At 36.4% G+C, this 13,837-nt stretch overlaps 2 protein-coding genes across 4 annotated transcripts; both read left to right on the top strand.

Annotated features, from left to right (window-relative positions):
- Positions 1-3,007: 3,007 nt before the first annotated feature.
- HSFA1D (heat shock transcription factor A1D) lies at positions 3,008-11,037 on the top strand. 3 transcript variants are annotated; one of them, XM_086437221.1, is made up of 3 exons: positions 3,008-3,477; positions 9,179-10,477; positions 10,892-11,037. In XM_086437221.1, exons 1-2 carry the CDS (start codon positions 3,235-3,237, stop codon positions 10,451-10,453), a joined length of 1,518 nt encoding a protein of 505 aa, XP_086293347.1. In that variant the 5' UTR covers positions 3,008-3,234; the 3' UTR covers positions 10,454-10,477; positions 10,892-11,037. The 3 variants fall into 3 exon arrangements, with proteins under 3 accessions (XP_086293347.1, XP_086293346.1, XP_086293345.1); XM_086437220.1 differs by having other exon boundaries at positions 10,837-10,975; XM_086437219.1 differs by lacking the exon at positions 10,892-11,037 and having other exon boundaries at positions 3,009-3,477; positions 9,179-10,728.
- A 191-nt stretch (positions 11,038-11,228) lies between these two features.
- MKK10 (MAP kinase kinase 10) lies at positions 11,229-13,448 on the top strand. Its single transcript, XM_086437222.1, has one exon. It carries the CDS (start codon positions 12,280-12,282, stop codon positions 13,267-13,269), a length of 990 nt encoding a protein of 329 aa, XP_086293348.1. The 5' UTR covers positions 11,229-12,279; the 3' UTR covers positions 13,270-13,448.
- Positions 13,449-13,837: the final 389 nt, after the last annotated feature.

The following is a 13,837-nucleotide window of genomic DNA, read 5'->3' on the forward strand; positions in this document are numbered from 1 at the left end:
GGGTTTAGCCTTTTCATGGCTGTGGATCAAACACCAAAAATCTTTTGAGTTTTGTCGGTCTCAGCCACGTGGGATGAAATATTGCCATTATATCCCTCTCCTTTTCATAAATTCACTGTTATGCCACTCTTCCAAAGATCCAGGTATTTTTTTTTTTTGTTACACAAGTGAAATTGACTGTTCTGCCCCTTATATAGCAGTGTGTTCATTAAATTAGAGAGCTCTATTAAGACACCAACTTTTACTTACAACACATCAGTCCTTTAATTGGTGTATTGTATGTAAAAGTTGGTGTGCCAATGGAATCTCTCTTAAATTATCAATTATAATTATTATTAGTGGCGCTGGAGTAACATTGAAACTGACAACGTTTGAGACATTCGTATGCACACACATAACCATAGATGCTTCTCACTCGTATCTCGATGAAAAACATCTATGGTTCTATAGATATATCCACGTCAGTAATGTCCCAAACGATGTCAATTTCAATGTTACTTCAGCATTTTCCAATTATTATAGAAAGTTACTATTGCCACACCAACTTTTACTAATACCATATTAATTGTGTGTTATTCTTTGGTGATTTACATAAGAATGGGTGTCTCATTAGTAAATTTTGTTGGGACAATAGCAACTCTCTTATTATGATCTTTGCTATTATAATTATAATGAGAGAAGGAAGAGTAGAAGTGGTTCGACATAATTTGAATGGACATAAACACTCCCACTTTTATATTTAAATTAATATAACCAAAGTCATTTTTCATTCTTTTAATTATAATATTATCTTATATTTACCTGGGAAATTGCTATTGTTCTCTCAAAAACCTATGTTTTCTCCCATCTTATTTGTAAGCTTAATATTCTGCCTCAAACTACATTTGAGGGGTAGAGAAGTCTAAAGATTTATTTGTCTTTGGTCCACCTAATGCAGGACTTACACACTGAAATCAACTTGAATTAATGATTGATTATCACAAGTAATTCTTGGTGTGTATATTCAAGAATGTATCGTAGAATCAATATAGTTTTATGCTAGATAGGTCACTCATCTTGCTTTGACAAATGATAGAAAATCATAAAGAAAAGAGTAACAATTTCTCGGTGTATGATATTTGTAACTGTAGTATTAGGTGATGAGAATTGAGAGTGAGCTAACACAAAACTATAATGCACATAAAGGTGTTGAAGTCTAAAAGCTTTAGAATAAATATTACTAAGATCGAGCATGGTATTGCAAAGCAACAACAATTTATTATTTTGGTGATTGGTGTTTTTTTTAATCTTCTACTAATTTTTTTTTTTTATTTACCTTCTTCTTTGCAGGAGGCCATGGTTTTTTCTGTCGAACCTTCAAATCTCATAGCTCCCACTAGGAGTGCTCACAATTTGGGTTGCGGGAAGTATTAGAATCGAACTTGGTTGGTTCTACAAATCATGAACCAAAATCGAACTCAATACACATTATAATCGAATCAATCCAAACTGACCTTAGTTTGATTTGATTCGGTTCTTAGGTCATCAAAACTGCCTTGGTTCAGTTTTCGGTTTGGCCTGATCCAATGTGCACCCCTAACTCCCATGTAAGAAAATGTTGCTCTTGGAATAAAAAATGAACGGCTAAAGTGGAGGTGCGCTTATTGAGTGCAATATGCAAAAGCATATTCTAGTGTAATTGAAACAAAAATTGAGAACAACTAATTGCACATCACCTTGTCCAGATTGCACTCCAATTAAAAAAAAATGAATATTTTTAATTTTATTTTTAAATTTTTTATCACATCTCTACTTGTTACACCCCATGAAAGAACTTAAAGTAATATTGAAGATAAAAAAATTCATCAATAGTGAGAGCTCCTTCAAATTGTACACCAAAAACCTATCATTAACAATTCTTGTAGATTTTTATCCTATTTGTAGACCATGAAGCTCTAAAATCTAAATTTAGAGTTCATAAAGCTTTGGCACCATAGTTCCTCTCTGATTTTCAAGAAGAAGAAAAGTAGAGGAACTATTTGTTTTTTGAGTGCAATCATAACATTAGAGTACAAGTGGATTTTTTTTAAAAGTGATGGAGTGCAATTGATACTAAATGATGTGCAACCAGTCTGTCCCTAAACTTTTATAAGAGAATACTAACCTTCAATGGCTCATAAGGATGTTAGCGTACCCAAAACTTTGGTTTTCCAAAAAATTACTATAAATGCATCTATCATTTCACTTTTGAGTGCCAGAAATAAATGGGTATTTTGATAATTTGTAAAGGAAATTCTGAAATGATAAAAAGTATTTACTGTGATTATCACAAGTTTGACGTGGAATGTGCACATAATAATAATCATAAAAAGTATTTCCTTGTGATACGAGTAAGAACCATCTCCGATTATATATGCAAGTTCAAGTCAGAATTGTGAGAATCACAGTAAATCCTGTGTCACCCCAGCACGATTCATTTGTAAAATGACATTTTTGTCAATTTTAAAAATCTTAATGGTCTTTTTGTCTAAAAATATCTATTGCATTTGGTGCTCAAGCATTTATTGTAATGGCCTTTTTGTAAAAGCATTTCTAACAAAAGGAGAAACCTGATAAGAAAAATGCTAACCTGACTTTCATAATATCATTGCCAGTAAATGATCAACTGCCAATTTTTGGTGTTAGGTCCATGAAAAGCCAGCCCAAAAGTTCGAGCCCAAATCCAAAAACCACGTGACACAATTTCTTGTCCATGGGGTCATGGGATACTCATGATCCCCTTGTAAAGCAGCGATCTAAAATTGTTAAAACGACGCGTGTCCTTATCTGAAACATGGAGCTGGTTTGTCCACGTTGGAGGAGTCTTACCCCGTGGCCCATGATTCATGACTATAGACGGTCCAATAATATAGAAAGATATTTAAAGAAGAAGGGTATTTCCGATATTTTAGAAACTTTTAAGGGCAATTAGATTGGTTCACATCGTACAAAATTATACGGCGTCACGCTTTAAGACCTTATAAGCAATTTTCCGTTTTCTCCGTTTTCTCCTCCGTTATCTCTTACATTCAACCAGTAACAAACATTTCTCCTGCATCTCTCTCTTCCACTAAAACCCTAATCTTCCTCTCTCTTTAGCTCTTGTTGATGTAGTAATGGCGGCGTTTAAACCTCGTTAAAACCCTAATATCAGTGAAATTTCGAACAATCAGATCTTTTGTTGATGCTTGTGTTTCATTGATTTTTGGAGATAAAATGGATGGAGTTCATGGAAGCACAACGAGCGCTAATTCGCATCTGAACTCGAATAGTCCGCCACCGTTCCTTAGCAAGACCTACGACATGGTGGATGATCCTTCGACGAATTCGGTTGTGTCTTGGAGCCCTAACAACAACAGCTTCGTTGTTTGGAATCATCCAGAGTTCGCGAGAGATCTTTTACCCAAATATTTCAAGCACAGTAACTTCTCTAGCTTCGTCAGGCAGTTAAACACTTACGTATGACTTTCTTCCTTTTTTTAATTAGAATTTTGTTGCGTTTTCTGATTTGTAGTTAGGTCTGTAATTTCTTGTTGTATTTATGAAAACAAGCGTGAATTGTTAGCTTTTGAGACTGGACATCAAAAAAAGAAAACTAGGATTGGAGATGGAGGCTTGATTTGGATTTGAATTTTTATTTATTTATTTATTTTTGTTTGGGTGTGTGTGGGGGGGGGGGGGGGGGGAGAAGAAAGGACCAATCGATCATATTTTAGTCAATTGGGGGTTAATGAGTTGTGTTGAAATGGATTCTTTGAAAAGGAAGAAGAAATTATAATAAACTAGTGACATGGTTTCTGAAGTTAGGACATCATCCTCTTTCTTGTGAATAAGAATTGCTTGATCCAAGTTATATAGTTTGTCTTTAGGCTGTTGTAGTTCATACTTACAGTGGTAAGGTATTGTACTTCGGATACGTTTTAAACATTGTTCAGTTAAAATAAGTATTAATTTTGAAGAAGTTTATTTTGACATGGATTTTTATTTTTATTTTTTTACAAGTCACTAGCTTTGAAAATTTGTGATAATTGCCAAAACATTGAAAGTAACTATTAATAATTTATAAATATTGTTGTGATATAATATTTCACAAATAATTGAAAAAATATGATATCAGATCTCATTTATATGGCAAAAAAAGAAAAAAAAAGGAAAAAAAAAGAAGAAGAAGAAGAAGAAGAAAAGAAGCAACAATTTGGGGTAACATATGCAAGATGAATAGTTTTTCACTCATATTAGTGTAAGTATCGAAAAAGAAACCTTTTACAATTAATTACTAAGATTATATCATTGAAGTAGTTAAAATTCAGCTAAATCAATGGTTTTCGTCGCCAAATTGACCTAGGACCCTATAAATGGGGTCTCCCCATCTTTGGCTTTTTTTTTTTGAAGGAAAATAAAAAATATATATATATATCCTTTATAAGTACATCATAGATCCATATATTTGCAAAACTAATGTAGCTTTAACATTTTAATTTTTTATTTTATTTTTATGAAATGCCAAAGAACAATGATGATTTCCTAGATGGAAAAATGGGATGAAATCTGTTGGGAGTCAATGCTAAAAGATGAGGCTACAATATTTCCAACCTCTTATTGACACAAATAGGGTGAAGGAAGAGGAAGAATTAATAGAGATGGAGTACAAGTAGGTAGCTACACATAGCTGTACAACTTCAAACCTACTCTTGATGGGCTTGTTTTTAATCTGCTAACTGATCATCTTATCGTGTGGTTGGAGAGATTGATGGGAAAAATAGTGCAGAAAGTAGTGAAAGATTTTGGTGGGGATGGTATTACTGCCTGTGCTTGGAAAGTAGTTTCTGGAGGTCTATCATTTCAGCAAAATATGAGAAATTTGAGCTAGGTCGGAATGTGTAGGGAATCATACTCCATTTGAGTTTCCAGTTTGGAATGGAGTTTTTAAGGTGATGCCAGGGTTTTGGGAAAGAATAGGGTTCAAGGTTGGTAAAGAAAAACGTATTTGGTTTTGGGAAGACAAGTGATGCAGATCATTGCCTCTAAAGGACCAACTCCCAATCTTTTTTAACCTTTCTAGTAGGAAGTCTAAGCTTGTTGCAGGCTGCATTGTTAGATTGGGCTTGAAAATTTTGTGGGATCTGAATTTTAGAACTTTTAATGATTGAGAGTCCTAGTCAGTTGGAAGGCTTTTCATGTCTCTTTCTCCTTCTTGTCTTTGCCCCGAGAAGGATGATTTATGTAGATGTGAGGTTCTCTACCAGATTGTTTTACCAGGCTTTATCCTACTGTTCATCTAGTTCTTTCCCAACTTTGGCAATTTTGGGGTCCAAGAGTTCCCTTTAAGATCTCTTTTTTCATTTGGATGAATTTTTGGGTAAGGATTCTTACAATGGATTAGGTTATTTGTTAGGGTTTCATTGCCTCTAATTTTTGCTTTATGTGTAAAGAAGATGGTGAATCAGTGGATTATATCTTCGTTGATTGTAGGATGGCTAGGGACAATTGGTCTCATTTATGAGGTTATTCTAGGTTGTGGCTGCTTTCCTTGCTCGTCGAGGTCTTTGTTTGAAGGATGGTCTAATCTGGGGGTGGTTTTTTCTGACCCTAAAAGGGTTATATCTAGAGTTTATACCTTTTGCAGTTTGTTGGGGGGATTTGGAAAGAGAAGGAATGAATACATTTTTTAGGGGCACTCGTCACTACGTCAGGATATTGTTCTTGTAATTCTAGGTCTTCTTTTATATTGGTCTAGAATCTTCAAGAATTTTAGGGCGGCTCTCTTTGAAGATTTTGCTGGGAGATGGGATTGGGTTTGTAACATAAGATGAGATATGTGAGGTCGAGCTTGTTTTGTTGAGCCTTTGGGTCATGTTCTTTTAGTGGTGATGGTTGATCAACTTGTCCTCCATGTGCCTTCATTAATAAATTTTACTGATAAAAAAAAAAGAGTACTGCCTATGCTAGATGAATTCCCAGTTATCTTTCTGAAGATATTTGCATGTATTGGGGGAAGAATTTTGGAACTTGGTCAAATAATTCCAATAGGTCCTCTTTATCATCCTTATTCTTAAGAAGATGGCACTTGAGAGCGGGGAGCTTGCAAGATTTCATATCCATAAGCCTTGTGGGAAGAGTCCACAAAATCATCTCTAAGGTATTGGTTATTTGTTGAAAGAGGTGCTAGCATAGAGTTCTCATTCCAAAGGGGCTTTGTCAGCATAGAGAAATATTATCGATGGAGCTCAATACAAACGCTTACATTAATATCTCAGTCTTGAGAGGCTTTATTGAAGGCATGTTGTTGAGGGGGTTTTAGTAGCGAACAAGTACATTGATTCGTTTGTCAAGTGGTTCCTGACATTTTGTGTAAATTGGGTTTGAACAAAAATTATGATCATGTTGGTTGGTTCTTTCTTGATTACTGGTTGGACTATGGGATCAATGTCAGAAATGGGTATGTGTTTCAACAACTTCATTCTCTTTTTTGGTTAGTGGCTGTCCATTTAGGTTTTCCAAGATCTCAAGGGGTTTCCATAGTCTCCCATCTATTCATAATAGCAATGAAACCATTGAGCTGAATGGTTAGTAGAGCTGTGGAGGAAAAGTTAAATCAAGGGATTGGAAGGAATAACCTTGTTTTTTTTGGATGGGTAGGCTGGACATGAACCCACGACCTCAAAGTTGCTTTGCAATGTTTCAAACCAACTGAGCTATGGGTCTAAGCCCAAGGAATCGGCCTTGTTATTTCTCACCTTTAGTTGTGGGCTAAACATTCTTGTTTGTTGAGACTTGCTAGGATTATACATCTATTTGTACCAAGTTATAAAACTATTGATACTAGATTTGCTTCTTATAAGGGCTGATATCTCAAAAGGGGGCTCGTTGGTGTTGATTAAGGGGTATTCTCTCAACCCCCCCCCCCCCCCCCCCAAAAAAAAAAAAAAAAAAAAAACACTATTTTCTTTCAATTTTTCCATTCCGATGTCAGTGAAGGCTATATATTTTCTTTTGAGGATGAGGAGAATTGCAAACAATTCCACTGTGTGGATACATGGTGAGCTGAGAGAGAGTTCAAGAAGATAGGTGCTTGGGATGCGAAAGCAAGTAATGGTTTCCTACAACTCCTAACTTTTCATTTGGTACAAATTTGATACCATCTAAATCATCTCATCTTATTGAAAAATGGAACCTGGTTTGAAGTAGTGTCCCAATCTTTGGTTAGGTTATGGGAGGATGTGTGATGTAACGCATACTCATTGAATTGGAATTTCTGTTGATGTATTCTCTTTTAAGGTAAAAGGACTCTTATTTATTAATCAATGTGTAAGGCTAGATGAGTCCATAATTTCTTGGAATCTTGCCTTTAAAAGGAATCTCAACAGTTGGGAGATCGAACACTAAAAGTCCTTTGTCAGAGGATATATAATTTATGCCATCCGAAAACCAAGGCAATAGAATTTGGAAGTGATCTCTTACCAGGGGATTTCAGTCAAGTCCTTTTAAGAGATCTCAGGGAAAGAACTTCAGTCATTCCTGGCAGAACATATTTCAAAAGTGTGGATGGAGATGTTGGAAAGATTCTTTGTATGGAGACTTTGCTATTCTGAGTAAATGTTTCACGTGCAAGGTTTCATTAAACACTGTGCGTCGTTTTCTCACCCATTGCCTTTGCCTTTACTTGAATATCATTTGCCTCATTTTGACTCCAACCTTTTGATTTGGCTATCTGGAAAGAGAAGAAGGCTGAAGTCTTTGACCAAAAGGAGGAGAGATTTGAAGCCTTTGATATGAGGATAAAACTCTTTTTTTCATTGGTGGTCATTGCAGTTCAGACATTAAGGGATTTTGATTTGATGAATTTTCTTTTTTACATGGGACGGTTTACTTGGTATTAGCTTTGATATCAGCTTTTTCACAAGAGAGTCTGTATTTGTTGGCTTCCTTTTCGTAATTAATAAATACTCTTTTACTGCTAAAAAATAAGAGAGCTGCTATTGGCACCCCAACTTTTACTTGTTACACCCTAATTAAAAATAAAGAAAATAAGTGAATGGTTATGAATAAGTAAAAGTTGGGTTGCCAATAGAAGTTATCTATTTTTTTTTTTTTATTGTTTGCTAAATTTCTATTTTTTTTGGATTTAGAATTTTTTTATGAGCTTAATCATAACTGTAAACAACTACTTATTGTTTGAATGAGTGTTATAATGTTGAGATTATAATTTGATTCAAACCGTTGTAATGTTTGAAGTGTGTGTTTTAATCTTTCATTGGGATGTGATTAATAATATAAGAAGTTGGGGTGTAATAAGCAAAAGTTGGGGTGCCGATAGTAGCTCTAAAAAAATAATTATTTAGTATTATTTTACTAACTAGCTCATGCGCACGCAAGGCACCATGTTTTTTGTTTTTACCTTTTTCTTTTCCTTTCTGATCAATAAGAACACTTCAGCACCATATCAATTGGCTAAGCATGAGTATTAAGGAGAATCCAATGAGTATAAGGAGAATCGTAACAAAAATTGTGAAGCCTTTCCTGATTTGTTTATTCTTAGCTCCAACAAAGATACTTTGTCCTAGAATGATATGGCCTGCGAAAGGATCAAGGTCATAAAATTTCTCTCCTGTTTCTATAAAAATTTATACGAGAAACAGTTCGTTTGCATGCCTTTCTCTTAAGAATTAAAGGTCAGTTTATTCCTTTCTTTCTTTCATTCTTTTTGGATAGGCCATCTAATTTTTATTCAATAATAAAGAAGTTTATCTTGGTTATTAAAAAAATAAATAAAGAAGATTATAGAAAGGGAAATACATTTCATATAATGATGGAAATAAGGGATGGAGACAAGGAAGTGTAATGTTGTATAGTTTTCTTGTTGATGGCCTTGTGTGTGATTTCCCCTCCTGTAACATCTAGGTGCACTTTTTTCTTCTTCTTCTAAACTGGTTCTTTTCTCTTTGGATTGGATGGTTGGATTGATACAAAAATCTTACTATATATCACATTTTCAATGTAATGCAAGTTTTGATTTGAAACTGAATCTGGCATTCTAAAGTGTCTTTCGGCCTTTGTTGATGATTGTGTTTGTGGGTATGGATGCGTGCACGTCCTGCGTGCAAATATTGCATTTATTTAATATGCTTAAACTATTCCTGTTTTGTCTATGAATGAGCAGGGTTTCAGGAAGGTTGATCCTGATCGCTGGGAATTTGCAAACGAGGGGTTCCTAAGAGGTCAAAAGCACTTGTTGAAAACCATTAATAGGCGAAAATCCACCGGTATGCATGGCCATCAACAGCAGCAACCTCATGGACAGAGTACATCAGTTGGTGCATGTGTCGAGGTGGGGAAATTTGGGCTTGAGGAAGAGATAGAGAGACTCAAAAGGGACAAGAATGTGCTAATGCAGGAACTTGTTAGGCTGAGACAGCAACAGCAGTCAACCGATCATCAGTTGCAAACCTTGGGCCAACGTCTTCAAGGTATGGAGCAAAGGCAACAACAGATGATGTCATTCCTGGCAAAGGCTATGCAGAGTCCCGGGTTCTTAGCACAGTTGGTGCAACAGCAAAACGAGAGTAACAGACGCATAGTTGGAGTAAACAAGAAACGAAGACTCCCTAAACATGAAGATATTTCAGAGAAGGAACACGCCTCCGCTCCTGATGGACAGATAGTTAAGTACCAGCCGTTGATGAATCAGGCGGCGAAAGCAATGCTTAGGCAAATACTAAAAATCGATACTCCTCCAAGGCTAGAAACTGGCACCAACAATGATAATTTCTTGATGAACAATGTTCCCTCACCTTCGAGTGAGATCTCTTCAAGTCTGGTCTCTGGTGTGACACTTTCAGAGGTTCCACCACCTTCCGGGATTTCATATTTACCAGTATCGTCTGGTTTTTCGGCAATTTGCCCTTCGGCTGCCATATCAGAGATACAATCTTGTCCTGGTGTAGTAACAGACATGGTTACAACAGCCCACTTACCTGATATGAGCGTGCTGGCTGGAGTGCAAGAGGAGCCCATCGCTACTCATTGTCAGTCTGACATAGTTATGCCCGACTTCACTCAAATACAAGGAATGGTCCCAGAAAGCAATGTCGTTGGCATTCCTGGCATTGATGTTTTGGGTCCCGATACAGGAAATGGTGGGTACATGGATCCCACGTCTCTACAACTGGAAAATGACAAGTTCTCACCCGAGTCTCAGATGGATAGCTGGGTCGATGGGATCAAGCTCCCAGGCATAAATGATGATTTCTGGGAACAATTTCTAACACCTAGTGATCTCACTGAAGATAATGCAGATGAGATTGGCTTGAGCACACCGGAACATGTTGTGAAGGAGGTGCAGCTGGGGAGGGAGAACGTATGGGACAAGGCTCAGCATATGGACCTGATCACAGATCAGATGGGGCTCCTTACCTCGGAAACCACAGGAGGGTGATCTCTGTTTTCTAACCCTTTCGAGGTAAAATCTTAATACCCTTTATTATAATTACCATCGACATCATCACAATCCTCTTGTGTTGATAATCAGATGAGCAGCTATATATAGAATACCTTTTGACGGAGTGGGGCAGGGATTATGTTTTAGTGTAGCCTTATTGTTTTTTTTCTTTTGATCCAGCTTTGCAAGGTAAATGAATGAAACAAGCATATAGAGGTGTAAAAGCTACTAATTTGTGTGTTCTATATATATAATGAGATGATCCTTGTACAGATTGATGTTCTGTTCTAGGTTTTTTTTATGGAACAAGTGCATTTCCAGGAAGAAAAAAAATGGGGGGTCTGTCTTACACCACTTCAAGAAACCTTCAATGTGTGCAGGGTTTTCTTTTCTTCATGTGAAGAGCTGACATGGCCAATCCAAACTGTCCATCAGGTGTGACTGAGTGGACAGTTTCGTCATCGGCATGCCTACATCCAATGCTGGGAGCATGAAGATGTCGAGGTGGAAAACTCTACTTCTTACCACTGCAACAGAGACTATAAATCAATTGATCAAGAGACAGTTTGAAATGAAGCCATACAAGGTTTAAAATCTTATCTCGAGGTAATGTTTTGGTTAGTAGACAATCAAATTGATTTCGACTAAAATATTTTGACCATTTTGATACATATGATTGAAAATTCAATGTTTTGGAGTCAACATTGTGTCCTTTTTTGTAACCAAAATATTTTTTAAACGACACTTTTGAACCATGGCCATTAAATATTTAAAAGAGGTAATCTAATTATTGAACCTATAGGAACCAGAACCGCTTAGATTCTGATTCTGACTGATACTGCAGGTATGGGAACCAATTAGATTCTGACAGATACCGTGGGTATGGGAATTGAACCTATAGGAACCAGAACCAGAACCGATTAGAAGATTCTGACAGATACCGCTGGTATGGGAATTGTTTTAATGTCATTTTTTAAAATCATAAATGAATTGTGGTTTTCCTACCATTACAAAATGGCTACCCACATTGACAACCCTAGAGCCCAACCCTTTTAATGTCAGTAATTTGAAGTTAAACAAAGAAAATACTCACCTTTCTATAGTTATGATCGCACACATATTAAACGACTGAATGTGTACCCAGTTTGGATACAAAGTAGAAAGTAATTCTTAAAAAGTAAATTTTTTTTTTAATAAAAAAAAAAATGTAAGATTTTTTTTAGAAAATTAATCCAAACAAAATTTCAAGTTTTCAACTTCAAAAGTAAAAAAGTTATGTTGCAAGGTATCCAAACTGGTTGAAGTGGAGAAGTTAATCAAGTGGTTTCCCAGATTGTAACGGAACTAAAACTGTTGCAAAGATCCGAAATAGCCGAGCTACTCATCCTGCCGCCATGAAACAACTCAACTCTCCTCCAATTATAATTTTAAATATTGTAACACAGTTTATATTTTATTTATTTTTAATTTAATTCATATTTTTTTTTGTAACAGAACCGAACTTATAATAATAAAAAAAACCACGTTTATCATAAACGCCGATAAATAAAACCGCAAAACAAATTCACCACTAGCCACAAACGGAATACACCACTACCCTAGGACACGTGTCAGTTAAATATTTGCAAGTCACCACAAAAACTCACCTGCCCCATAACCTCGGATCCTACATTTCAAAACAGCCACGTGCGATCCTATTAAATACGTTTGGATTCTACACCTTATGTGTATATACATATATATATCTACGTAGTTGGTACTTCTACCAGTTCGTAAATTTACAAAAACGAACCCAAAAAAAAATTAGTAGAGAGAGAAAGACAATGGTTTTAGTGAGAGAAAGAAGGCATCAGGAAGCTCTAAAGCTTCCCTTACCCCCTCCAAATCCTGAATTAGAATTCCGTCAACGGAATCCGTTTCCGTTACCATTACCGTCTGGGCCTGACTCGCCTGGTGTGGAGAATCTCTCTGACCTGGAGAAGCTAGAAGTCATAGGACATGGCAATGGTGGCACAGTCTACAAGGTTCGTCATCGTCGGAATTCTGCAATTTACGCCCTTAAAGTCATTAAATTCGAGTTAGATTCCATTGAAATTCAACAACAAGCAATCCTAGAAGCTGAGATATTTGAACGAGTTGACTCGCAATTCATTGTAAAGTGTCACGGGGTGTTCGTTAGTGGTGGTTCCGATTCAGAAAATGGAGATTTATATTTCATGATGGAGTACATGGAAGCTGGGTCGTTGCACGAAATACTAATGGTACATCATCGACTTTCTGAGGAAAGCATCTCGGTTGTGGCAAGACGGGTTTTGGAAGGGCTAAAGTACCTTCATGGCATCCACATTGTGCATAGAGACATTAAACCGTCCAATTTATTGATCAATGGCCGAGGAGAAGTGAAGATTGCAGACTTTGGGGTGAGTAGGTTTGTGGTTGAGACACTCGATATACATGACTCATATGTAGGTACTTGTGCATACATGAGTCCAGAACGATTTGATCCTGATAAGTGGATCATGGATCAATACAACGGATTTGCGGGCGATGTATGGGCACTCGGTGTGGTATTGTTGGAGTGCCATTTGGGTTATTTTCCTCTAATTTCCCCGAGTCAAAAACCCGATTGGGCGAGCCTAATGTATGCTATATGCTTTGGTGAGCCACCTCTAATGTTAGAGAACTTGTCTCCTGAATTTCAGAGCTTTGTGCATCGATGTCTTGAAAAAGATTGGAAGAAAAGAGGGACCGTTTCAGAGCTTCTAAACCACCCTTTCGTGTTTAAATATAATTCTCCTGCATTTAGTTGTTGAGTAAGATTATTATTATTATTATTCTTCTTATTCCAAGTCCAATTAGTCTAGTTTTACATGCACTACTTAACTAAAAATAAAATTAAATAAAAATACAATTTATTTTTTTGCTCTTGGAAATAATGAAAGCGCATCCTTCATTGTATTTTGCTAACTTGCCAACATGTATCATGAAGGTGTACATCCCATTAGAAATCAAGTAAGAACTTTCGGGATACTCTACGGATTATTATTATTGTTATTATTTGTTTTTGTGATCGAAGGTGAGACAATAACTCCCTGGGGGCCACGGGAATCCCACAACCACGTGTTTCAGGTTATTCAGGGGGAGTTGTAAATACTCAGTTTCAAACTCACAACACCCCTGTTCTACGTCTTATCTTTGGCCCCCGCCCTGATGGGCATTCTCTACGGATTTTGATGAGAGAGAGAAATCCCAAATATTGATGGCACATCTCTTTAACTTTGTTTTTCCAAAAGAGACTAAAGAGTAAAATATTGAATGCTCTCTTCATTTTTTTTCTTTCAAAAAGAAAAATGTATTGTCATCTTCAACCTTGAGGTTCTC

The sequence above is a fragment of the Akebia trifoliata genome, chromosome 3 (genome assembly GCF_017979445.1).
Source record: "Akebia trifoliata isolate Shusen 1 chromosome 3, ASM1797944v1, whole genome shotgun sequence".
In the NCBI taxonomy this organism is placed as follows: Eukaryota; Viridiplantae; Streptophyta; class Magnoliopsida; order Ranunculales; family Lardizabalaceae; genus Akebia; species Akebia trifoliata.

Excerpts from the sequence above, each read along its gene's own strand:
- HSFA1D (XM_086437221.1), top strand. The coding sequence starts at position 3,235 with ATGGATGGAGTTCATGGAAGCACAACGAGCGCTAATTCGCATCTGAAC. Across the intron at positions 3,478-9,178 it reads TCAGGCAGTTAAACACTTAC|GGTTTCAGGAAGGTTGATCC; the intron begins GTATGACTTTCT and ends ATGAATGAGCAG.
- MKK10 (XM_086437222.1), top strand. The coding sequence starts at position 12,280 with ATGGTTTTAGTGAGAGAAAGAAGGCATCAGGAAGCTCTAAAGCTTCCC.